This window comes from Penicillium canariense (assembly GCF_028826845.1).
Source record: "Penicillium canariense strain IBT 26290 chromosome Unknown utg000001l_segment0_segment0, whole genome shotgun sequence".
NCBI lineage: Eukaryota > Fungi > Ascomycota > Eurotiomycetes > Eurotiales > Aspergillaceae > Penicillium > Penicillium canariense.
This window is the reverse complement of record NW_026622728.1, coordinates 6,503,119-6,528,143: the sequence shown is the minus strand read 5'-3', so window position 1 is coordinate 6,528,143 and position 25,025 is coordinate 6,503,119. Positions and strand designations below refer to the sequence as shown.

At 52.4% G+C, this 25,025-nt stretch overlaps 7 protein-coding genes across 7 annotated transcripts; 3 read left to right on the top strand and 4 right to left on the bottom strand.

The window, feature by feature from the left end:
- Window positions 1-2,002: 2,002 nt before the first annotated feature.
- Window positions 2,003-2,252, top strand: N7482_002234 (uncharacterized protein; the record flags this gene model as incomplete). Its single annotated transcript, XM_056684359.1, has 2 exons — window positions 2,003-2,176; window positions 2,241-2,252. The coding sequence occupies 2 exons, from the start codon at window positions 2,003-2,005 to the stop codon at window positions 2,250-2,252; spliced, it is 186 nt and encodes a 61-aa protein (XP_056547965.1).
- Window positions 2,253-2,521: 269 nt separating this feature from the next.
- On the bottom strand, window positions 2,522-5,896 carry nut1 (putative RNA polymerase II mediator complex subunit Nut1; the record flags this gene model as incomplete). Its single annotated transcript, XM_056684358.1, has 6 exons — window positions 2,522-3,648; window positions 3,700-4,231; window positions 4,286-4,792; window positions 4,882-4,944; window positions 4,996-5,246; window positions 5,305-5,896. 6 exons carry the CDS (start codon window positions 5,894-5,896, stop codon window positions 2,522-2,524), a joined length of 3,072 nt encoding a protein of 1,023 aa, XP_056547964.1.
- A 1,617-nt stretch (window positions 5,897-7,513) lies between these two features.
- N7482_002232 (glutamate dehydrogenase) lies at window positions 7,514-9,143 on the bottom strand (the record flags this gene model as incomplete). The annotated part of the gene is made up of 3 exons (XM_056684357.1): window positions 7,514-8,719; window positions 8,786-8,916; window positions 9,092-9,143. The coding sequence occupies 3 exons, from the start codon at window positions 9,141-9,143 to the stop codon at window positions 7,514-7,516; spliced, it is 1,389 nt and encodes a 462-aa protein (XP_056547963.1).
- A 1,440-nt stretch (window positions 9,144-10,583) lies between these two features.
- On the bottom strand, window positions 10,584-11,108 carry N7482_002231 (uncharacterized protein; the record flags this gene model as incomplete). The annotated part of the gene is made up of 3 exons (XM_056684356.1): window positions 10,584-10,845; window positions 10,906-10,961; window positions 11,085-11,108. The coding sequence occupies 3 exons, from the start codon at window positions 11,106-11,108 to the stop codon at window positions 10,584-10,586; spliced, it is 342 nt and encodes a 113-aa protein (XP_056547962.1).
- A 1,256-nt stretch (window positions 11,109-12,364) lies between these two features.
- Window positions 12,365-13,776, top strand: N7482_002230 (uncharacterized protein; the record flags this gene model as incomplete). Its single annotated transcript, XM_056684355.1, has 2 exons — window positions 12,365-13,163; window positions 13,232-13,776. 2 exons carry the CDS (start codon window positions 12,365-12,367, stop codon window positions 13,774-13,776), a joined length of 1,344 nt encoding a protein of 447 aa, XP_056547961.1.
- An 8,220-nt stretch (window positions 13,777-21,996) lies between these two features.
- N7482_002229 (uncharacterized protein) lies at window positions 21,997-22,614 on the top strand (the record flags this gene model as incomplete). Its single annotated transcript, XM_056684354.1, has 1 exon — window positions 21,997-22,614. The coding sequence occupies one exon, from the start codon at window positions 21,997-21,999 to the stop codon at window positions 22,612-22,614; it is 618 nt and encodes a 205-aa protein (XP_056547960.1).
- A 1,293-nt stretch (window positions 22,615-23,907) lies between these two features.
- N7482_002228 (uncharacterized protein) lies at window positions 23,908-24,655 on the bottom strand (the record flags this gene model as incomplete). Its single annotated transcript, XM_056684353.1, has 2 exons — window positions 23,908-24,241; window positions 24,414-24,655. 2 exons carry the CDS (start codon window positions 24,653-24,655, stop codon window positions 23,908-23,910), a joined length of 576 nt encoding a protein of 191 aa, XP_056547959.1.
- Window positions 24,656-25,025: the final 370 nt, after the last annotated feature.

The following is a 25,025-nucleotide window of genomic DNA, read 5'->3' as shown; positions in this document are numbered from 1 at the left end:
GCACGAGCATTTGCCCTGCAACTCGGACACCTATGCCTTGGATGTCTTTTCTTGCGGCGCACGTTTCCTTGGTGGGTTTTGGCCTCTCCGCACAAAAATTTTGATGGTTATCCGTCGGGTGTCAACTCGTGCTTAGCAAATCCTAGCGAGCGGAACAGGGTTCCCACCCTCATGCAGAGCTAGGTTGCAAGTAGAAACGCACTCTCTCGGGACGCTCACCCCATTTTTTCGCGGCGGGAAGGATTAAGTTACTACATCTTACAGTAGGCGGGGCCTTTCCAGCGCAGGAAGTTCCAGCACGCCGGAAGCGCATCAAAATACCAAGAAATCAGGAAAAGCCACGTGCAAGGCGCCGTCGTGACTTAGCGCGTGGTACGCACGCTCGGGTTCGACCTAAATCCGCCACACGTCGCCTCGTTCTGGCGAATCGGTTTCGTGTTCGCTGTTCTCTGTGCCACCGGGAAAGAGTGGGAAATTTCATCCGCTCGCAAGTCGCTGAAGGAGCACGGCATGATAGCGTTGTCGAGCTTGAGATGGGTCTGGCTCGCTCAATCAGGAAGGTGCGTACGTTCTGCCCTCTTTGGTACCGCCCGCCCCCGTGGGAGGTCTTCAGCCCGTGCCTGGGCCGACTCGCACGGCTTTGAGACTCGCAGGAACATGACGGCCTAGGTTCCATGGTGCGCTGTGCACGTTGCCCCGCGCTCGGTGCAAACCACTTCTGGGTACTAAACCCGACATTTTGGACCAAAAAATGAAGTAATTCGGCGCCAGTATTTAAGCACATACTGTAGGGCCAGGAACCAGTCTTTGGGATATGCGACTACGGTGAAGATTGACATGAAGGATTGAAACTTGTTGAGCTGGTTGACAAATTCGCAGAGAGGTAGCTGGGTGGGATTTGTTCGAGGTGACTTGGGAAACCGCACAACAATTTCACAGAGCAAATATATTTGGATTGAAACTTCACAGTAATAGACCGTAGTTTAATTGTAGATGTATATTTCATTGCACCTAAGCTATTTTGGTTTATCGGCGGGCATAGGTCTCTTAGCAGCCTGCTTTGGTTTTCGTGACCTTGTACCTATACGGAATATATTATTGAAGCTTTAAATAATGCACAGCCTCGAAATACCTGAACGGTCCTCCAGTGTCTTATTCTATGACCAATACGTACGAAAGTGGTTACTATCATAATTCAAGGTGTTTTTATTCTCGGCTCGGTACGGATTTCAAAATATGGGAAGAGAACGATGGGAATATATATCGGCGTGAAGGCGCTGCTAAATCATACGTAGGTATACCACACCTGCACCTCACGTGAACTTCGGTTCAACAAGGTTTAAGATATACTTTGCGCAAGGCCGAGGACAAAACATGTCAGTGTTTCATTCAGATAGCCCACATTTGTTGCGAACTCTAAGCTCGTGTGTGACAGATATGATTGCATCCCTTGCGTGCACCGTGCCGCGCAACAAATACCAAGACTGAATGCATCAACCGCCAAAAGCCAGAGCAACCTTAGCAACCTTCACGGCTAACGGTCTCATACCACAGGGGAACCAAAAAGACAATATCTACTAGTCCGTTTGAAAGGACCCTCTTCTGAATATTCGGGTGAAATGATCTTGGGATGAGGACAACCAACGTACACTACTAACCGGCTTACCGTAGGGCCGAGTTCCTTGAGGCGTCGCGTTCGATGAATTCCTCATTCCAGGATCGCCGAAGTTCCTTCCCACTGGAATGAACTATTCTTGTCCTATCACGCCCCTGTGATCGGTAGTTTCCGCTGGAACATTATTAAGAGCGAACTGCCTGGGACCATTATCAATGCACTTCACCTCGCGATCGACGTCAACCAGCATATACATCCGATCCACTTAGGCAAGTTCTTTCATCCCTTCATTTGCTGGTAAGTTTTCTCACCTGGCAGCATAGTTTGATGGTTCTCACTAGCTGACGCGTGCCTCGTCAATCATAGACATCTCACAACCGAGACACAATGAAGCTAACTGCCATTCTCGCCGCTATTACTCTCTCCTCGGTTGTGGTAGCCGCCCCTGTGCCGACTGAGTCGCGTCGAGGATTTATTCCCAAGCCGATGGACCTGATTGAGAAGATGTACCCCCACTCAGGAATCCCCAAGCTCGCCAGCAAGCTTGAGAAAGAACTGAACGTCTGTATGTGCCCCCCGCGTTGAGATACCACCGGCTGGTGCGTGGCTAATAGTTTGGTCGCAGAATCTACGATAATGGAAGGCACATGTAATGAAAATGGGAGATAACGCAGGAACAACGAATGTGCCGTAATATATTGTCTTCATGTGCAGCTAGACTGCAATTCAATGAGCCAAATCAAGTCCAAACAGATATCCATGTTTAATGATGATCAAAACCGATCAATTCCAGAGAAGACGCACAGAATTTCTGGTAGCCTGGTAGAATCGAAGGGTTGCACAAGAAGATATATTCAAATGCTTGCTCATGCACCCCCAGAATAATCAAACATAACAGATCCGTCGCTAAAACATGCCCTCCATATCTAAGTCGAGGAACTCCGGATTACCCACCGCCATGTCCGCCGCGTTGAGCACATCGTCAATCGCATCCATCCCACTAACCCCAGCATCAAGCCTCATATCCTGCCCGACACCAACACCGCCATCCATTCCGGCTGCCGCGGCCGCCGCAGCCTTATCCAGCATCTGGTTGAGGTTCTCCGGGTCATCGTCACCAACGGCATTACCGCCGGCACCCGCGCCTGTGTGCTCAAGATCCATGCGGTCCTGGCCCTCGACGCCGAGTTCCATGTTCTGAATGATGTTGCTAACGTCGATGTTGGATACCTGGGATGGCGGGGCGGCAAGGACGCTGACGCGGCGCCAGAGGCGCACGATAACTTCTGCGCGGAGGGGGTCCTTCTCAGAGATTTTGGGGACGTTGTCGTGCTGCAGAGTGAGGGCATCACGGAGAGTCAGGATAGCGCAGCGGGGGAGCGATTCCTTGGTGGGATCGACTGGGTGGCAGATGTTCTGGTCCACGGCAAAGGACTCAGCCATCGGGGCGCAGACCATCGCCGCCGCGACGTCTAGGGCAAGGTCGCCGCTGCCTGCCTCGGTCTGTTGTTTCAGTTCATCAATCAATGCGCCGAGGATGCGCGCAGCGCCGAGGATGCGGATCCCGGCGAGCAGCTGACGGTGCGTGTAGGACTGTGGCTGCATGGAGATTCCTGATCCGGTGCTCCATAAAACTAAGGATTGCAGGGTACTGCGGATGCTGCCTGGGAAGCCGCCTGCCGTCGGGGCAGCCCAAACCTCGAGCTCGGAGCGGTGGCAGCTACCCACGCGCCGGAAGGAGAGATATGGGTCGAGGGTATCTAGAATTGGTTTAATATCTGAGATCTTGTCAATATTTTGGCGGGCTTGATGTCTTGTTCGAACGTCCTTCAGTTGTTCTTCCAACGGGCGAGCGGTGATATTCAGGACGGTTTTATGAATGGCTTGCGCTTCGCCGGAGATGGAGCTGGGTTTGACTAAAGAGTAGAGAGTCTTCAGGGGGATTTCGGGCTCAGTTTCCGATTGCCAGATGTGATTGCCAAGCCATATCAGGGCCACAACCAGGGATGGAAGTAAAAAGGGTTCGAGAAGATCTAGTACCAGGTTAGAAGGTGGTGGATAAAGTCATCGGCTGTTCAACCCACATTCAAATCCGCCCTTTAGTGTCTCAAAATCCATTTTCTCTGACTCGCACACCCCGAGACTCTGATCAAACAGGGTCGCAACAAGCATGTAGAACTCCTGGGGACTACAAGTGGACATGGTCTCTTCATTGATACCCTCAGCTATAAATAAAGCCGCGATCCACGCACCAAGATCCTTGTTCTGCTTCTCGCTCAGCTCGCTCAGCTTCTGGCTGCAAGAGCCCCGATCCAGCAGTTTCAACAAGAACGAGTCAGTGCTTGAGATCCCAATGTCGGCGGGACTCAGGTCATAGCGATATTTAAAGACAAGCACCAGCAGTAGAATGCTACCGAATTCATCGTAGACCGGCTGGTTTTCGCTTTGGTCTTCATCCCAGTGCCAGGAATCCAGCAGAGCGCAGAGAGGTTGTACGACCTGCTTTGTGGTGCGGAAAAGGAGGATGACATCCAGGGCCTGTGGGCGCCGGGATAGGGAGTTGCAGATGTTTTTCAGAGTCATTGTCTCTTTCTGATTGCAGAGGCTGTACATGACCTATACAGGGGAGTCAGAAATTATGTGGTACTGAGTGAGGTGATTAGTACAAACCTCAGTAATCGCGCCCACGATCGCGCCTGCATTGCCCTCCATCGACTCGATCTCACCAATCAATTGCTCAGCGCGCTCAGGATTGTTGTGGATCTGTGAGATAAGATCATCCTTTTGGTAAGGACCACCCACAGGCACAGTCTGCATAGGATTCTCTCCTAGAAGCCGCTCAATGCTAGACTCCTGAATCAGCCTGTGAGATGCACAGGCAAACAGGAACTCCTGGCGGGCGTCTGAGAGGATGCTGTTTCCCTGCATGGAGAACATCTGAGAGAAAGACGGGAATGCATTCGGGTCGAGGCGGTTTAATGCTTGAGTAATACACATTTCCATCGGAATTGGCACCATAGATGCCGCTGTCATTGCGGCAAAAAATGCCGGGAGCTTGTTGACCAGGAAAGTCCGGAACAGGAACATCGTCCGGCTAGACTCGTTGCGGTTGACGCCATTGGATAAGACGTCGAAGGCTGCTGTGGTGATTTCCTCCACCAAGACTTCTTGGTGACCCTAAGGATATGTCAGATGCCATATTTTTGAGGTGACTGAATGCTCCCTCCGAGAACAGACGGATTGGATAGGTGGGGGAAAGGACTCACCTCATAGCGGTTGGTCAGGTAATTGATCAACATAGAGTCATCGACCAAAGGACGTCCTACAAGCTATGCCCAAATCAGTTTTACAGTCGACAAGAGAGACCCAATATGTCATACCATGGAATTGAGATACACATAGAGACCAGCTCTAGTGTTGATCACCGGGCCGTCCATCACCGAAGCCTCGAACTGGAGGGCACCAACATTCATCCCCTCAATAGCCGGATGATCCAATTGCTTGGATGGCTGCTCTCCATACAGATTAAACTCCTTCTGCAGGGCGTCCAGCCTGTGCCGAAGAGGCAAGGACACGTCGACACACAAAGGCACATACGAGGTGAGAGCCTGGCCCAGCTTTGTTTTCAATCCTAGAAAAGCATTAGCATTATCAACCTCAATTCTCATCTACATGTGATGGGAGCATACCCTGATGGTAGTCGCTAGATAATACTTCTAGGCCCTTCGAGGTGCCCGACAAAGCCGCAAGCAAGATACCAAGAGACTCAAACAAAGACACCGCGTCAGGACAGCTCATCAGCCCGCCACCCTGCTGCAAGATACTGTTGTTGTGCCACTCCACAACAGCCGTAATCCACTCCACAGCCGCATCATAAAGCTCAGCCGCCTCCGCAATCCTCTTTGGGACCAATCCACTCGAGATGGAGAGCATGACATCCTGGATGACCTTGATATCCGTCATCAAGGTCGAAGCCTTGCGCGGTGTTTCTGATTTTCCGCGAATAGACGAATGCGCCAGAAGACAATTCAATGCTGAGGACGCCTTCACCTGACCGATCTTGCACAGCCCGTCGACGTAGACTGGCAGGAGCGGGTCCCACGCGATGCTGGATGCGGAGCGGGCCCCCAGGAGAAGATCAAGCAGATCCTTTTCTTTCAAAGGGGATCGAACTTGCATCAATTTTGAGAGGCCCTTGAACTCATCGACGTCTACGCGATGTGCCAGACATCGCTGGACGAAGGTCCTCCACTGTTCGGATGATGCCATGTCCGGCAGCATTGTGAAAGCCTGGTGGGCATAACAGATATTAGCACCTACAGCTGAGTTTAAACAATCGAATTCTCGATCATGAAGTCATGCTGTACAATGGTGCCTCGATATGAACGGAATCCATCCTCAATTGGGCGGAGGGATGATCGGGACTGTTTGGACATGGTCACGTGATTAGTCTACAGAAAGGTCACGTGTGTGATGCCTAGAAGACAGGCAGGCAAAGGGGATGAACCTCAACCTTGCTAACACTCAGGCTTTATCTCCCTTTGGGACTTATGAATCGAAGACTTCGGTCCAAAATTACGAATAGACATGCCGTGCAAAGCCAGGACTGTGCATGAAAGGTAGGCATCGAAGACAAGTAGGGACCACTTGCGGTCGTGACGAGTATGCTTGTGTTGCTACCCGAATTTGTGCTTGATGAACCCAGCCCTAGCACATTATCAGGTCACCGAGTCGTTTACTTTTTTCCGAACTCCGCGTGAAGGCATAAATCGTCCGGCACCTCGGTTGCGAGTTTACCGTTGGGTAAAGCGGTATAATCGCTCTGAAACAAATACTAAATTTGTCTATCGTCAACAAAGTACTCCGCATAAAGTTATTGCCTCACTACACAGCTCAAGGCGAACGGAAGATCCTCCTTCGTAGAAAATCGCTCCTTCATGAGGGGTGGATGAGTCAGAGTCCTCAGAAATACCGTTGATGCATTGATCTGAAGAGTTCTTGACACTCTCAAGGTCTGTTAGCTGCAATAAGCCATCAACAGCGATAAAAGGATTAGTGTTTGCTTGAGAAGCATACCAGAACATATCCGCTGTTACATCCTGTTCATTCTTGCATATCGAATGAGAGGCTCCAGAATAGATACTTTATCCTGAAAGTGATGACTGCTGTTCTTATTCTACTTGCCCCGAACCGGCGGAAATGTGTCGCTCATGATAATAAGTCCGATCCACCTCATGTTGTGCAGCTACTGGATCGATCCGATGATATCCTTCATCAATTATAGCGGAGAAAACACAGCATCCCAGTAGACAAACATGACTTCCAGAACAAATGATGCTCCACTCACTAGCTTACCATCGTCGAAAACAAAAATACTTCGAAAACAATATCATCGCCACTAGGTCTTCCGCGGGCAGGAGCACAATAGAAAACATTTCAGCCACCCTCTGCCATAATTTTCAAGCATATGGTCCTACAGGGTTTCAACACTGATTCTTGCCCGTTCTGCTGCGATCCTGGACCTGCGCTCTGCGGGGCTGCATCGAGGATCATTCGTTCAACCGAGACAGCTTACAAGGAAGATAAACCGTTACGAAAAAAGGTGAAAGTATTTTGAAAATAGATCATTCAATTTCATTATCATCATGACGATCCCAACAGCAGACCAAAACAGCGATGCTCAAGAGGGAATATCATCAAATGCAACAAGAAAGGGGGGAAGTTGTGAAAAAAACCAGCGCCTCTATCCATACCCGCTCGACAAAAAAGGGAAACACTGAATAAATGCATAACCACTGAACCCTTTCCACCAAAAGGGGAAAGAAGGGCCAAGAGGGCAACACTTTTTCTTTTTTTATATCAGACCTCAATTCATAAATATGAACCGGGCGAACTGATTTACCACCAGTCACCGTGGTCCTTCATGGCCTCAGCGACCTTGGTGAAACCAGCAATGTTGGAGCCAGCAACGAGGGAGGGCAGGGCGCCGTCCTTGGGGGTAACGTACTCCTGGGCAGTGCTGAGGCCGTTCTTGAAGCAGTCCTCCATGATGCCCTTGAGGCGGTTGTCAACCTCCTCAGCGGTCCAGTTCACACGGGCCGAGTTCTGGGCCATCTCGAGGCCAGAGACGGCGACACCACCGGCGTTGGCGGCCTTACCGGGGGCGTACCAGATGGCAGCGGCGCCGGGGTTAGCCTCACGGTGGGCTTCGAAGACATCGATGGCGTCCTGGGTGGAGCCCATGTTGGAGCCCTCGGCGATGAACTTGCAGCCCGCGGCGATCAGGGCCTTGGCCTCGTCGCCGGAGACCTCGTTCTGGGTGGCGGAGGGGAGGGCGACGTCGATGCGGCCGGTGATGTTGGTCCAGGGGCGGGCGCCGGGGATGTACTTGAACTTGGAGGCGAAGGCGGCGGTGGAGGCCAGCTCAGCGAGCTGCTTGCGCTCGACCTTGATAGCGGCGATGGAGTTGATCTCCTCGGGGGTGAAGGAGCCCTCCTCACCGTTGAGCACGAGCGAGCCCTGGGAGTCGGACAGCGAGATGACGGAGCCGCCCAGCTCGATGACCTTGAGTGCGGCGTACTGGGCGACGTTGCCGGAGCCCGAGATGGCGACGCGCTTGCCGGCGAACGACTCCTTGCCGCCCGAGGCATACTTGATCATGTGCTCGGTGTAGTAGACGACACCGTAGCCGGTGGCCTCGGGGCGGATCAGCGAGCCACCCCAGCTGCCGCCCTTGCCGGTGAGCACACCCTCCCACTGGTTGCGGATCTTCTTGTACTGGCCGAACATGAAGCCGATCTCACGGCCAGTCACACCGATGTCACCGGCGGGCACGTCAGTGTCGGCGCCGATGTGCTTGCACAACTCGGACATGAAGGCAACGCAGAAGCGGCGGATCTCGTTGTCCGACTTGCCCTTGGGGTCGAAGTCGGAACCACCCTTACCACCGCCCATGTTCAGGCCAGTCAGGGCATTCTTGAAGATCTGCTCGAAGCCGAGGAACTTGAGGATGGACAGATTCACGGAGGGGTGGAAGCGCAGGCCACCCTTGTAGGGGCCGAGAGCCGAGTTGAACTGAACACGGAAACCGCGGTTGATTTGGACCTGGTCAAGGGAAGAAAAAATTGATTAGATGGGAGACGGATGATTGCTCGAGGGTTGTGATCTTACCTGACCCTTGTCATCCTCCCAGACAACACGGAACTGGACAATGCGCTCGGGGATGGAGACGACCTGCAGCGCCTTGCGGTACTCAGGCTTCTTCTGGAACAGAGTGGAGTTCTCAAGAGTGGACGCGAGCTCTGTGGGTTCGGAATGATTAGCTGAGCCGCTTCCCGAAGAACCACTTGCCGTGGATGCCGGTGGAAAATGGATTAACTCGGGGAGGGGCAATAGGGCTTAGGAGGGGTAATTGGCCCCAGCATAAAAATTTTCGGCATAAAATGTTTCTAAATTCAAGGAACGATTGAGACATACCCTTGTAGGCCTGCTCGAACTCGGGCTCGCTGGGGAGGTTGTGGGCGGTCATTTCGGCGGTTTTAGTATGCTCTGCTTTCAGTTTGGGGTATAGTCGATGATCGGCGCGCGGCGATCAAGGAGAAGGATTAAGGTTAACAGGTGCTCGGAAGTAGCAGACTGAAAGACAGAGAGAGAGCTGAGGAGTTGAGAGAAAAGGAGGGAAGACACTTGGTCCGGGGGGCAACAGGGAATGTTATATACAGCGCCAGAGATGGAGATGAGAGGGGTGGGGAGGAGCAGCCTGCCGGAGTCGGACGAGACAGGCCGGGCAACTTGCACGGGGAAAAAGGAAAGCGATCTTCGACGGGTCGACGGTTAAACGGACTGGGTGACAGAGCAGGAGTATACGCCATGCGACACGCTGGTCCAGTTGCACAGGGCCAATGCTTTCCGTGGGAAGAAGGGCCGAAGTTCGGGGCCCACCAGGCAAATTTATCTTATCCTTTAAGGTCACAGATTGCTTATCTGCGGTGGCGGCTGCGTTTCGCCTGCCAGCCTTTCAGTCACACCCTTCCCGTCCACTCGAGGCATGCCGTTCTCGGATCCAAGATCTGCCACCCTACTTGTTCCGAGTCAAATTCGTGGTTCATTTCGATCGGGTGTGGTGGTTGCGACTCTTACCTCCCCATCGGATCGGTCCTCTCCGGTGCAGTGGACTCGAACTGGACGGGCACTAATGTAACCTAGACTCCGAACAGCCGGCCCAGAGCAGCGCCAGCCACAGACAAAATGCGGAGGGTATTGTCTCCAGGTCGCGTGCCTGATGGTGCATATTCAGTGATATCCGTGATTCTCGTGCACCCCGGTCACCCATTCGACTGGCTGCTTTTCGTGGATCCGCCACTGGCCTTCGGTCCATACCACGTGACCTAATCCCGCAAGCAGCGGTTTCATTCGGACGTGCAAGCTTGGCAAGGTGTGGATTTTGGAACTGCTCGCGAACGAATGAGCAACGAATAAACCCTCCAACATAGTACCTAATTGCCTAAATAATGGAATGCCCGCCACTGACTGGCAATCCTGCCCCAGCCCAGGGTCCCCACCACTATATCTGATCGATTGATTTTATTTTTCAATCCCCTTGACTCACAGGAACTATGCCCGCTGCCCACTGGCCACTGCTGCCTTTATCAGCGGTCCCTTTGGGTGTGTGTACGTCTCCATATTTCTTTCAATGCATTGGCTCTCTCTTCACCGGACCCCAGACGCGGCACTGCCAATGCGGCCCCCCCTCCCTTCCTCCGATATTTCTCCACGCCACTATGGCATGGAGGGGTCAATGAAGGAGGGGTTGGAGGGGTCGAAATTCGGGGCCATCGGCGATGAATCTTTTTTCGAGCCGAAGAGAACTGCTGTCTGTGCATGAATCGCAATACTGTCCTACACTACGCACCCGGAGTATGAGTTGTATACTGACATATGCTCTACACTGAGTACTCCGTTCCGGCCTCTATGCTAGTAGTACTAGATTCATGAAAGCGCACTTGTTGTCTGGTGGCGCCCAGCCGCTCTGACCCGTGCCATTGATGTGTTTCAGAGGCTCCTCATCCGCGGGTGAGCTCGTGAGCTCGTGGGCTCGGGGGCTCGGGGCTCGGGCCAGGTACCCCGAACCCTGTCGTATGATGCCAAGGCTCGAGATTGCCCCGATTTGCTGCAGTGGCCCAATCACCGGCAGGCCCCCGGTGAAGGAGTACGTAGAGTTGGCACCGACCCTACCCAGGCGCAGTCAAGCCGCAAGTATGCTTTATGGGCGGCAGCCGCGTTCTGCGTACCCCTGCCAGCTTGCCTCGCCACCGTCGTCGACGTCGCCGCTGAGTTTCCAATTTCCCTGCCTCGTTTGAATTGGATCGTGGATCCCTCGCAAAGCCCGTCAATGCAGGACCAAAAAATCCGACTACGGTCCTGATCCTGAATCTCGTTATCTTTAACATCCTTCTGCATGTAAACACACCGAGTCCTCCCGGGCATACTGCATTTTATGCTGCGTAGTCCACCCTGGCCAGACTTCCCTCCCGAAACGGCTAATCGCTAACTCTGATCCCCACATGTGCCCGGCCCTCCCGTCCCCCCATCATATGCACCACCACGCTCGCCAGGTGCGTCCAGGGACACAGGTTAAGCGACTAACCCTAAGGTAGATCCGGATCCGCTGGAGCTTCGAGATTCCTGTTGGCTGAAAGGAGCTAAGTGTCTCCGTTCTTCTAGGCTGTGCAAGGTGCGGATGCAGGGCTATCTTATCAATCTCCGAGATGCGGATCTGTAGTTTGAGGTTGTGAGGCTGTTAGTGTGCAGGGTTGGGATGGAGGGGCGATTATAATATCGGAAGAGGGGGGTTTGGACGGCGATGAAGAGTGTAGATACCCAAATCTTTGCTATATGTTAACTTCATCAGTGCCTAGCTTATGATTCAGTTGATAATATTTGTATTACCATGGGTTTGTACATGCTTCATTTTGCATAGTTCCCATCTGATGCTCCCTGGGTTGACGTTGCTCAAGTCGAGTGTGAAACATACATGACAGCTAGATAAGTTTCTTGCATTTTGATCGCAATGTCTTGGCTGATATGCATTAATATTAACAAAGTATCCTCGGGCGATACAGTATTCCCGGAAAATGTTGTTACTACCTATACTGTACTCTTTCAATGTTTCTCGAACCCAAATACCAAGATGTACTAAACTACTTTCGGATGCACTAGGGAAGTCCCGGTAGCCTCGGCCGTATATTATAAACTGCTATATCATTATAATAGGGGTGGTACTTATTTATTAATTATCGTGGTTCAAAGCTGCTTAAGCATCTTGACCCAGTGATCCCTATAATCCGCCGTAGCCGTCAACTCATTGGAGCTAACCAGAAAAGCTTCGATAACCTCTTAACATATCGTCGAGCCTTTCTGTCCAATGATAATATGTCCTCCAGTTTAGTCTTGTAAGTTATTGGACAAAATAATGCACTAATTGATTTCAGGCTACTGTAATTGTGCTAGAGGCGGGGATGAGGGGCGATAATCAGGAGTTCGGCTATTTTCACCTTAACTAGAAGACGAGGCGTTGCCAAGCTGCTAATACTTCATTGTCACTTATCACTATGCGAATTCTAAGCCACCCTCAGCCAGGGCAGACCATGGGGCAGTGCCCGACATTATGTTGCTGTTATATATGGAGTGAGCAACCTCCAGGGACCTATGGCCAAGATAATCTCTCGCCAGTTTTTCAACCAGCCCACCATGCTGCTCTACAAGTGCACTTCCTGCCAGGAATTTATCCAGGTTACCAAAGCACGCTTAACATGTAGCACTTGCTCACCACCCATCACCCTATGTGCCAACTGCTATGTCGTGCAGGACTATCCCCCGAAGCATCCAGATGGTGCCTCGCATTCTCTTTCAGTATACCAGCATAGCGGCTATCTCCCAGCCCCGCCTCCTCCACCAGTACGAACTCAGTCTGTCAGCGGCGTGTATAAAGCCGCGCTTGTTTCTCCACGACGAAGGCCCGTTTCTGCTGTTCCAGATACCGAAGTGCCGCCCAGGAAGCCTCCTCGCCCGACCAAGCAGCCAGAAGTCCAACCTGAAGTAGGTGCTGGCGAACCGGTGTCGAGACCAGGCTCCTCCCAGCCGTCAACACCATTACCGCCAGATACGCCGCAGCAAAGCACCGAGCAAGATCGTGAACAACAACAGCAACATAAAAAGCCTCCACAACCGCGACAATATCCCCAGGATCAACAGCCACCGCCACCACAGCGTCCACAGCTAGAACAGACCCAGTCTCAGCAATCACAATACCAATATCAATACCATCAGGAATACCCACAACATCAACAACCCCAGCAACATCAGCAACAATATCAACCTTCTGGGTGGACCTATTTCTTCAACCAAGATATGACACCCACTCCCTGCTTCTCCGCCCTAATTAAAGAATTCTTCCACCATCTGGACCTAAAACGCACCGGCCTTCTCAGTCCGGAGACCTGCTCAGAGTACATCGATGCCTGTGGTGCGGCCCCGAGCCACAATGTTTGTTAGTACAATGCCCTACTACTTCCTTCCATCCTCCCTTGACACAGTCTCCTAACACCTACGATACAGGGAAAGCCAGCCGTGCCAGAAACCCCCGAGGCTACGACGTGGCTGACCGCGAACTAGCAGACCATTACACCTCCTACGGCATCGACTTCGTCCTACACCCGCGAACCCCAGCCTCATCACCGACAGCATCCCCATTTAACCCCCGCTCAATCTTATCAAACTCCCAGCACGTCATAATGGAGCACATCCTGTCCTCAGTTCCCTCCGTATCCGGAAACCAAAAACCCATGCTTACCCTCCACGGCTGGACAAGCCTGAACATTTGCGGTGCCCTGATTAACCCGTCCGGGGCATGGGGCGATCTTAATCGTGCAATGCGCAATTATCGACTCCCCCTCTGGTCAAAGTGGGGTGATATCCCAAGAGAGATGTTACCATCGGCACCGCACCAGCCGGAGGTAGAGCGTGTGCGAATTATGCATGAGGGGGCGCGGATTAATGCTGAGCGGGAACTTGATGCGGTGAAGGCTAGGTTAATGATCGAAAAGCAGGGCCGGCAGGCTGCTTTGGATCTGCTTGATGATCGGAGGTATGTTTATCGGTAATGTGTGCCTGTAGGGCTAGGTCTGTCATTTTGAAATGTTGAGCGAAGTGATTTGCAGATATGATATCGTGTCCCTCTATTATAGAGAAAGGAATAGGCTTATATATACATCATTGCGGTCATTCTCGATATCCTCTTACCCAAAACACACCTGATAACTCATTTTCTGCCCCTATATCTAAGGTTTTAGCACAGATCAGCTATCGGGCGATCTATATCAAGCTGAGGGGCGCTGAAAAATGCGCCTCTTGTGCTGCACCGAGCCACATAAGATTACATGACACGTAGGGAGAGATATCTTTTTGAATTCCACAGAAACATATTGCACGTCTCTGCAAATTATGAGGGAAGGGAAGGCCACCTTAAACCTGGTTCCTGGCGGTCTGATGAAAACCTCTAACTTAATTCCCCTCTTATGCGGCCTGACTTGTTAGCCCTCCTGGTGTCTCCTTTGCTATAACATGAAACAGGTGATGTAAATCAAGGGTGTGCCTCATTACAAGCTGCTGAATGAAACGCTTCAAACGAGTCGTATGATAGTACAGAGGCGACAGCTCGATAGTGGCTTGGCTCACGTTTATCATTTCTCTGGCAAGTTGCCAAATGCAACTGCACCAGAAGTGGGGATTGGTATTGCACTCGATGGTGGCAGTGTCTGGCCCAGAACTCTTCGCAAGGTAGCGGACCCGTTTGAGGCGAGACACTGGAAGATCTCGGTACTTTTCCAGCATCTATCTGGGGAACTGGAGTTGTTGCATGCTGAGAATAGATTGTGTGAAAGATCCCGGAAACTCTTATCCAATGCCTCCTGCATTTGAGCTTGGAGAACGCCCTCCAGCACTCCCGCTCTGTTCTCCTCCAGTATTTTGAGACAGGTAATTTATGCTGCAAGTAGTCGTAGGCCTGGAGTTTCTGCTATGTCCCAATACCTGCGCCAGTAAAGCCCTCTCCCGCAGCAGCCTCTGCTAGTTCATTCATGAACTTGTTCATAGCTGATATTCTGCGTTTTTCTTCTTCTTTGAGGCCTCCGAGTGCTGGGTCGTATGGAGTAGAGTACATCCATACTGACCACTTCTCAACCACTGCAATCGCATCTGCTGGAGAGACCCGAAACCATTCATGGTGCTCACTTAAACATCCTGTACAATCAATGTGTACTTGAAAATCGACCAACTCCGCATGGCATAATTCCTCAACGCGGAAAGCGTTGGGAACCAACATCGCAAGTTCAGGGGGTGTAGGAAATAGCACCTTCAGTTGCCTGTTGCATTCAAAACGCAAGCTTTCGAGGCGCTCATTCACAGGATGAGTTGTATATCCAATTTTTGTGAATCTCTGGTCATTTTCTGCTTGAAACACATAAATATATCCGGGGTTTCGATTTCCGTTACTCAGATTTCGGTCAATTTTGCTCCGAATATAGTCATTCAAGGTATCCATGTCGCAACTATTCGTTCTTGATACAATATGGAAGGGACTCGTGTCGAATTCTTCCGGCTGAAAAGACGCCATAATTTTGTCGTCTGATGAGGGCGGAACCCTCAAACTTGGGGTGTGTTGATCATTTGAATCAAGAGAGTCGCAGTGCTCAGTGGATTTAGATTGGCATTCAGTTTTATGGGGCACTTGATGCTGAGCAGATACGTCCGACTTCAAGTCAGCTATTGCGCGGATTTGTAGGATTCTCGACTTCCAATCATCCCTTTTTCGAAGAGGCATTGTAAGCTCGTGGTCTAAGCAGTAGACATTCTTTTCCAAAATCTCGAGGTAAACGTTGATCTGTGAATCCTCTAAGTATATTCCGAGTCTGATGATTGTACCAGTTGTTTTCGTATAATTTTGAACTTTTCGGCCTCCAACTTTCTTTCCACATGTATTTGACTCTTTCCCAGCTGCAACGCATTTAGTCGAAGCGGGCTCGAATATGGCTTTGACTTGCTCTTCAAGACAAAATACATTACTACTCTGCGCGGGAAAAATTGTCATCCATTTGGTCTTTCGGATATCGTGTGGATCCTCGCGTCGGTGGAACCAACAGGTTGCGAGCTGAGCAAGCCTTTCCAACTTGGTGGTCAATTCTTGGGATTCCTGGCTAAGAAGAATCATGGAAGCAATCAAAATCTCAATTTGCTCCCTGTTATGATTCTGCTTTAGTATCCCGTTGGGGCAAGTTGCACCTGCTCTAGTGCAGTGCCCGCACTTCCAATTCCCGAGACCAAGACGACTTCTCAAAGTACCATCATTGCCTGAGGGTTGGCGTTTAAGAGGCTGTCGCTGTTGACCATTCGGCTCGGGTACATTCCCGTCGGCGTGTCTTGGGGCAGGACGGTGCACCAGAGCAAATTGCTCCGATGGACTATACTGGCCTCTTGAAGGACTGGAGCAAGTTGAAGACATCCTGATTCGTAATTCGCACCGCTCGTCAGGGTAGCCGACTGTTATCCCATAGGTGCATACGTAGCTAGAACCAAGAGGAGATCGACGTTCTCAGGCCTGCAAATTTTCGCAAATATCCCTTGCTGATGGTTAAATGCTGATGGACAGATAGTGGGAAAGCACAGTGAGGAGCACCACCTGATTATGGACTTAATAGCAGACAGTGTGCAGCATATTCACCTTCCAAGAATATTGATGCCTAAAAAATAGCTGTCTAAAATGGGGCGACGAATCAACATAGGCGACCACGTCATAACCCGTCGCCTGCAGGAGAGGTCAGGCATTAACGACCACTCGAACCTGCCCTAAACAATTCACCCGATCTATACAGCTTCAGTGTATTTAAAATACCTTCTGCGCGCATTATGTGATTACCAGATTGGAATGCATCTCTGCGCTTCTGGCATGGAAGACATTAACGATCGTTAATATAGAAACTACATTGTCTCGAGACCAGTGTCACCCTATGACACTCTGATCGCTGCTCGGGCTCTAATGCCAAGAAAGATGCAGATCCAGCGACACAACCGATACTCAATTTGAAGTAACAACCTTTCCACATCGGCATGTGAAGCAAACCTGGCATCTAGGAACACTAGCAACACCGTAGCAAGCGTCAGTCGTAGACACAACGGCAATTCAGCACATTAGTCTTGACCATTATAAAAATGGCCGTCCGGTCTTGCCATTAATCATTGTCTTGTCGTGTTTAGATCTACATCGGATGCAAGTCAGTCATCTTGTCGTAACAAATAACTGATCACGAATGGTCTTTGCCTGATCAATATCGCCCGCGGATGAAGTTTCATATCCCTGGCACTGGTATGCTAGAGCCACAACGTCCCGCAGATCTTTCGGGTTCTTTGGCATCTTGCCTTTGTCGAAATAATATTTAATTTGGAAAGAATTGTATCTATAAAAAGCCAGAAAATTGATATTCCCATGATGGTGCTCATGGGGTTTAGTGTGTTTTGGCATTAGGCTTGGGGAAACAATGCAAGAGTGTGGGGGTGACACCGTTTCCCGGAAATACTGGAATAGGTTAAGATATTGTTGAATTCATTTGAGGAGGTTTCATATTTTGGGAGGGAAATCAATTGACTTGACAACCTCCACGACCTCTCATTCCTTTCAATCTCCGCACCCGTTTCAGTCTTTGCGCGAGGTCTATTCATTGTATGATAATTCGAATTGAGCATAGCGTATTCAAGCACCCTCTTTAGAATGTGCATACCTCAGAAATGAGATAAGGCAAAACACCAAAACAGAAACCCCCGCACTTTTCGTCTTCATTCGCCGACAACATGGCCGGTCCACCAACAACCCTGGAAAACCCCACCGAAACAAACCAGGGCAGCAACCACCCCACAACCACGATACGCATCTACCCCAGATTCTCGCACGTACATCGAACAAAACACACCAAATTCAACAAGACTCACCAGATCCACCGTCAGTCCCATGGTCTACCGGGTAAACCCCATCCCACGCCGGGCAAAGGCTCGGGCCGCAGCGGGAAAACCATGGGCATCGGCGGACTCCGCAACTCCATCCCGACCCCACGAATACTAATAGGAAGACGTCCACGACGAGTTTCCCTATCACCCCTGGGGAAAACTCAGAGTGTCGGTGCGGGCGCGGCAGTGCAGATGATGTCCCCTGCGCGACCCCGACGCATCGCATCTGTCGTCATGATTACCCGTCCTGGATCAGGCTCGCAACGATGCGCTGGACCATGCATAACGTCAGTGGCGAGCGGGCGAACTAACACGAGCAAAAGCAGCAGGCTGCAGTATTAAGACGTACTTCGCCTACTCAACCCACAGCCGGAAGTGTCACGGGCGGTCGCCATGCTCGTCATCTTTCCACTAAGTGCCAAAGGCGTGCGAGGCGGTGTCGCGAAGGGTGGATAGATCACCTTCCGGGCCGACTGGGATGCTCACATGCGCTGATAGGCGGGTGATTTGGAATGGGCTCTACGCTGGATGGTCCGCTCGGTATGCAGGCTGCATATCACGGCATTTGGTACGAGATTGTGGGGAGAGGAGAGAGTGGTGAGCGGGGATACGAAGGAGGTTGATGTTCTTGGGAGGTCTGGTGTGCTGCGCTAATGGCGTGATAGATCTCACGCTGGATGCTTATCTTGCATGAGGTCGCCGAGCGGGTGCCGCTCAAGTTAAAGTGGCAAAGAGTCTGTGGATGCTTCTCTACGGTGCAGCGTGCGAGTGGTCGGCGCGGCAGGATGTGCAGTTCATCGTGCATGGCGAATATAAGTCGCGTGCCTCCTGATCCTGACCAGGCAGGTTGAAGGGTGGCATTGCGATCGAGTGCTCGGATACTGCCGTCATGAACTCGCAACGGAGAGCGACCGGGCAGAATTGTCGATATGCGTGCTTCATTGCCGAGTATCGGGCAGCAGCGCAGTAGCTCAAGCATGTGAACATGAACACCGGCCACTAACCACATGCGAACAATGTGTTCGAAGTGTGGATCCGAGCAGCCTCAACCCAGCCCAAATTTGGGACCTGAAGACCGGACGATATTCCAGATATAGGCGCTTTCTGCCACGCGCAATCCTTCGAGTCCATTCCTGGTCTAAACCTCTCGACGTCAAGCTGTTCGTGGGTCTCGGCCAAACTAAGCTGAGATGAGACCTTGCGCTTCAGGCGCCAAATGATCTGCGAAAATGGCAAGTGGCCCTCCTGCATTTCCTGGAACACGGGCTGCAGCAATTCGTGCAGAGCGTATCGCCTCTGCGAACCTTGATCTCAGGATGACAGCTGGCCGATCACAACTTCACGGGAAAGACGCCAGAGTCGCCGAGATATTCGTTCCTCAACGACAGCCTCTCCCGACTGGAACAACATTCTATACCGAACCGATCGGCCAGAACGACCCCTCATCAGCTGACTCCATCCTGCCCCTGGGAAAGGAGTGGATCTAAGCCTCCGCATGTGGCAAATAGGCGGCAAGGAATAGGGTGGACGACGTCAAATTGAAAGGGCAAATTCCCAGACAAAGACACAAACAATTGTCAAGCCAGCCGTCAAAGAAGCCCCCCCAGAAAATATGAATACGTCCGGGCTCTCCTACCTCGGTAGACCGTAGCGCGTAGCCCTCGGGGCCCCTAGTTTGCCGGATTTCTTGCAGCCGACGGGACCCGCTGTACGTCTCCAGAAAAGGGGAAGCCCCTTCGCGGTAATCCATTGACTAGTCGAGGCTTTTGGACGGCCGATTCGTGTGGACTGCGTCCCAGAAATCAGCTCGGTCACTTTCTCGTCTGGAAGCCGGTGCGATTGGCCCATAGCTTGGTTGGGCTGGACTCCGCTCACGAGCTAAGGGGGCGGGGGGGGGGGGCTGGACTCACAGCTCGGTGGGTGGTCCCTGCTTCGCGCCTGGTCCTCGAGATTCCAGATCGTGTGCCCTCCTGGCTTACGCTTAGGCGTGACCTCATTTGAAAAGCCCTCAACTGGGGGAGTATGGTGATTATTTTGAGACTGCTGAGTGGCTCATCGAAGATCTTGCAGGGGTAAAACGAGGCGCGGGCTTGAAATGGCGCCTCGCGCTCTGTCCTCCGTTCTAATGTGTTTATTTTCTTTTCTTAATGTTTTTGGGAGCTCAGATTGATCCATTCGAGTGGAGGATCAGTGCTTGGGTCCGTCGAATACCCGAGTACGAACGATTTCGCGGCCCAATCGGTGCAGCGCCGCAATCGTAGACTACGGAGTACCCTCTCGGCTCATGGGAGAGTCTCCAGTGCCTCGTTCTGCTAAGCCCTCGAGCTGCCGTGCCCTTGAAAATCACCTCCCCACCACCCCTTTTTGTCCATTCAGGGGTGGATAGGCACGGTAAATTGCAACCTGGAGAGGATCTTTCCTATATGGCCAATTATGATCAATTCGCCAGCCACCGTCAAGTTATGCAAGATAATATTGATGTGCAGGGAGAGGGCACATGGACCATATATGAAGTGGGGGAGATCACCTTTGGACCAGTCGTTTTTTTGGCCAGAGACAATGAAATGGAGATTGTAGATTGGAGAATGCACAGGCACGTGTCCTCGTGGACGATCGATTCCAATCAAGTCTAGGCACCTTGCAGCAAAGCAACCTCGCTCAGTAGATTGCCGCCGTCCCGAAAAGGTAGGACCCGGTTCTCAAGGGAAGCAATAACCCCCCCTATTTTTTTTTATTCGTTGCTCTTTGAACCAATTCTGAGGCCTAGACACAAGTCAGTGAAGAAACTAGAACAGAAAAAGCCATAATAAATATGGGGACGCTTGCATCAGCAACTAGGCGTCGACAGGAGCTCAGGGAAAAGGAGGCCGGTGGGGGGGGGATGGTTATTAGAATCGACGCCGTCTCGATTGTATCAGCCAATAGGGATGGCGAACTGGACGATGAGATCTCTCAAATATAGGCAGAGTTACCCGGCGCAAGGACGCCGCCTTACCTATGGCGTAACCAGGTGCCGGGGTCAGCCCCAGGGACCAGGACATGTGCAAAAGCTGTGATCCGACGGAAGTCCACACTTTCGCCGGTGTAGAAATGAGAACGAGAAAAAGGCCCTACGGAGGAGAGGCTCGGGGTAGATGCCCTAGTTTGATTGATTTGCCGCTACGGGGGAGAAAGAGGGGGGCAGGGAGGGGAATAAATGGATCTGACAAAGTGAACCATGTTTCTTGTTTGGGCTTTTTTTCTTTTTCCCTTTTTTTCTTTTTTTTTTTCTTAAACCCCCCAATACCTCATGATAATCCTGTCCCCTCCTGTCCAGCGGAGGCAGGGTACCCGGTTCCCAAACGAAGGAAGGATATGCATCGCCCAATGAGTCCATGATCCCAGGATCCGTCCAAAGATCCCTCCACCAGGGGGACCAGCCTTCCAGATCGATCCAGTATCCACCTGCGACCCGTGGGCAGGGAGATCTGAGGGACGAGGGCCCTCGTCGCAATGATTGGCCTGTCCGGATAGACCCGTTCTGATGGATCCGATTCAAAACCAAAAATACTTCAAAATACTCCGTATACTTTGGAATCCACTCTCCGCACGCTTTCTCTCCCTCTCCCTCTTTTTCTATGAACGTTCCAGAATAAAGTTTCCTTCTTTTGACCTCATTCTCATCTTCCCGGCCTCGCCTCTACCCCCTTCCTTTCCTTCCTCCTCTCGGGCTCTTCTCTCTCCTTTTGCTCCTTTGACAGCCGTTGACCTTCCCTCTCAACATGTATGTCTGCTATTCTCTTACCTCATAAACCGCCCCGTCAATGGGTCTATCTCCATTACCTCTGCCTGCCCCCCCCCCCCCTCCGCCGAACCTTGTCATGAGCCGCCTTCCTCGATGGCCCTCCCCTGACAGATGTCCATGAACAAGCCCCAACCCGGCCGAGGACTCGGGGCCATCAGAGATCTGTTCCGCTCTGCTCCCCCGCCCTCCTCTGCCTCCTCATCCCCCCGGCGCCGAGTTTCCCTCCTGGTCCGTCGAGGTAGGGATCTTTTTTCGAAGTAACCATTTCCCCCAGTTGCTGTGCACCCTTCGCTCTTGGCCTCCTTCTCTCCGCGCTCTGCTTGGTTTCCACCGCCCCTCCAGATGCTGTTGGGGAAAAAGCGAATTGATCTGCCCCGCTGAGCCAGCCCCAACACGAGGAGGGCGCCAGAAACCCGGCAAGGGCGCACAACCTAAAGAATCCCGGCTAAGATACCACCTTGACTGCAGACACTCTGTAGAGCCGTCCAGACGCTCGTCATCGCCATCCCGTATGAATTCACAATCGCACTTCGACCCGGCCACCATGATCGGGCTGGCCGGCGCCTCCCCCGGACGCACAGAGGACAACTTCGACATCTTTGAATGGTACCCACGCTATCAGAGCTGCCAACGCTATTTCCTGGACCATGCCCAGCACAGCGTGCCAGTCCAGGCGCTATCCGCCTTCTTGAACATCAAACTGCCCTTGCAACGACAACCTAACCCGGTCTTGAATTCCAACCCCCTGTCCGCGACTGCCCCAGCCGGCCCCGCACCACCAGGCCCATCCGTCTCATTGATCCCGTACATACGCCGCCTGGTCGCAACCGGCATGGATTTCCCAGGAGTGCTGCATGGATTCTTCGGTGACGACTGGGGCAGCGGCGTGGGGCCGTTGCACGAGCAAGAACGGCGCAACTATCTATTCGCCGCCAAGAGCGGCGGCTGGGCGTCCGTGAAAAAGGACTACGACATACTACCGTTGGAAACCATCCCGTTCCTGCGTCCGCTGCAGGGACCCTTGGACGCCGAGATCGAGGCCGCTGAGCGCAGCTGGAGCGAATGGCTCGCTATGGAGGACTGGATGGTTGGCCCCCGCGCGCCAGATACCCTCCATGACTCGTCCTCGCAGAACTCGCGGCCACGCAGTGCCCGTGGCTGAAACCGATACTGCTTCTTTCCTATTCTATGACGGGTGTTCATCCTTCTTCTCCCCACCACCTTTCCTCCTCTCCTTTTCCCCCTTTCCTTCTCTTTCCTTGGGTCTGTCTGGGACATCCCATTACACACATCGGGTCGGCGATATGGCGTCCATTGAGTCCTCCGTGCCCACTGGTCTTGTCTAGCGATCGTGTCTCTTTCTTCTTTTCATCGGCTCTTTCAAAGCGTCTTTCTGATACAACATTACATGAGGAGCGCTGCGTCGGGTTCGGACAGCTGTCGGCGCACCCATTACCAACATCCTGTGCATTTACAAAACCGAGGGGACTAATTACAGCGGTTCTCTGCCCCCTCCACCCCAAAACCAGAATTGATGGATCTATGCATCTATATATCTTCAGCATGGAAGCAATCACACATTCTCCTGTACCGCCGTGCTCTACTCTCATGGCGAAATCTCCAGATGGAACCATCATTGCATCGCACTCTGAACGCTGTGAGCCAGGCGGGTGCCCCCGAGTTGAGCAGCAGCGCAGACCGGATTTCAAAATACGTAAACCCGCTTACCAGGCCCAGCCCGTCGGATCCGACGGACCCAGAGATTTCGAAAAAGCAAGCGGGTCCTGAACACGATACCCATGGCAAACGTCACTTCGGCCGCGAGTCCACCAGAGTCCCAGACATAGTCCCAAGCTTCCCGCGTTGACTTGAGGTGGAGTGTAGAGAGGGTCGAGCCCAATGTGGGTGTGGTTCGATCACCACTGCCACTGCCAGCAAGTGAAGCGTGCCAAGGCACCTTAGTTTCCTGATTTCTAACGAGCCGGTGCAAAGAAGCGTTTAGTGCAGACCGGAAGGGGAGGAGAAAGAGGGGAATGGGATCGGTGAACCGCAAGTTGTCTTGGTTTTTCAACCCCACTGGTTTGCGCTTTTCCGGTGTGGACACCCCAGATCCAATCCCAGCCTCAGCCACGGGTGTCCGTCCCTTGGCTGCGGTGGAGCACGGTGGTATTTTTTTTTCCCGGCTGTCTCCCTATCATCATTCGACGAACGGGAAGAAAGGGGAACCGGGAGGGGACAGTGCTTCTTTCCATTGTGCCCGCTCACGTAATCGAGATGCGTTGAGATGGACCAGCATCGGACTATCCATAGTGTCTCTGCGTCTCTCCGAGCAACCGCCGCATCCCCCAGGCCATACTCATGATAGTAATTGCAAGCATCCAGGGCCAGCGGAAAAGGAGCGTACGAGTATCGCCTGAGGACGAGCCCAATGAGTCCCTCCGGAGTATAGTTGCAGCTAATCCAACGCAACCCCAGCCCGGGCTGCACCCGTGAAGATCCCGGGAATCCTCAAATTCACGAAAGTGGCCAGGTCGCGGGAGGGCCAATGAGGATGTGCTGGAGAATGTGCGGCGCAAGCCTTCGCGCTTGGGAAGGTTCTTCGGGAGTCCGTGTCGCGCAGGGAGGTTGTGTGGCGTCGCTGAAATGACGGGTTCGCCCTTAGTCGCTCAGGGGCCCTTGCGGAGTATTCGGAATTCGAGCCTCCAATCCCATTGGCGTGTGCCAGGAATTCTCCGAGATCAGCCTGGGGTTTAAAAAGTTCCCGGGAGACGTCCGTAAGCTCTTGTAAGCTGTTACACGATCCGCAGGGTCGTCTCTTCCCCTGTTGGTCAAATGGGTCAACGGGGCGGATATGCATTTCCGCACAATCTGATACTAAGCTCCAGTGGGCTTAGAGGATGCTCGCCCAGTTCCTCGGGTGGTTCTTTTCTCCATCTCCATCTCCATCTCCATCCCTTCCACTGCTTGCTTGGGTGAGAGCCAACGTTGGAACGATTTGCCACCCCCTCGAAGTGGCCCAGCAGGGTGGGTTCCTGGTCTTTTGGGTAAGAGTGCCGAGAAACGAAGGAGGTGGCTTCGGTCGATGCGGCCTTGGCTTTCGCCACAGGACCCGCCACCGATTGTGCAGCACGATATGCTCCCGATTCGGAATAGGTGAGGCTATCGCGAGGAAACTCTTCCAGCACGCTCCGGATCAACCCCATTCCGATCAGGTGAGTTCAAAACGGAGGCCGACACCTTCTGCCACACATCGCCCCCGTCAGTTCAGTTCACGGTATGCCGGTAGCTGTCAGCCGAGAATATGCCGCGCAGACCGTTTCCGCCAAGTGGATATCGCGGACCTGAACCTCCTGTTCGGCACGTCATGGTCATCCTTGGATCGCTCCATCGGTCTCCAACACCTGTTCGTGGGGCCGGCTCAGACATGGTTCGGAAAATGAACACAGCCCTAAGTGGGCAGCTACCTTGGCTGCGTGTTACACGGCATGTCTATAGGGCTATAGCGGGTTTGTGATGTGCGGGTGGCGCAGCTGGGTCTCTGCTTTGTGCCACTGGGTTTCCATGATTCGGCTG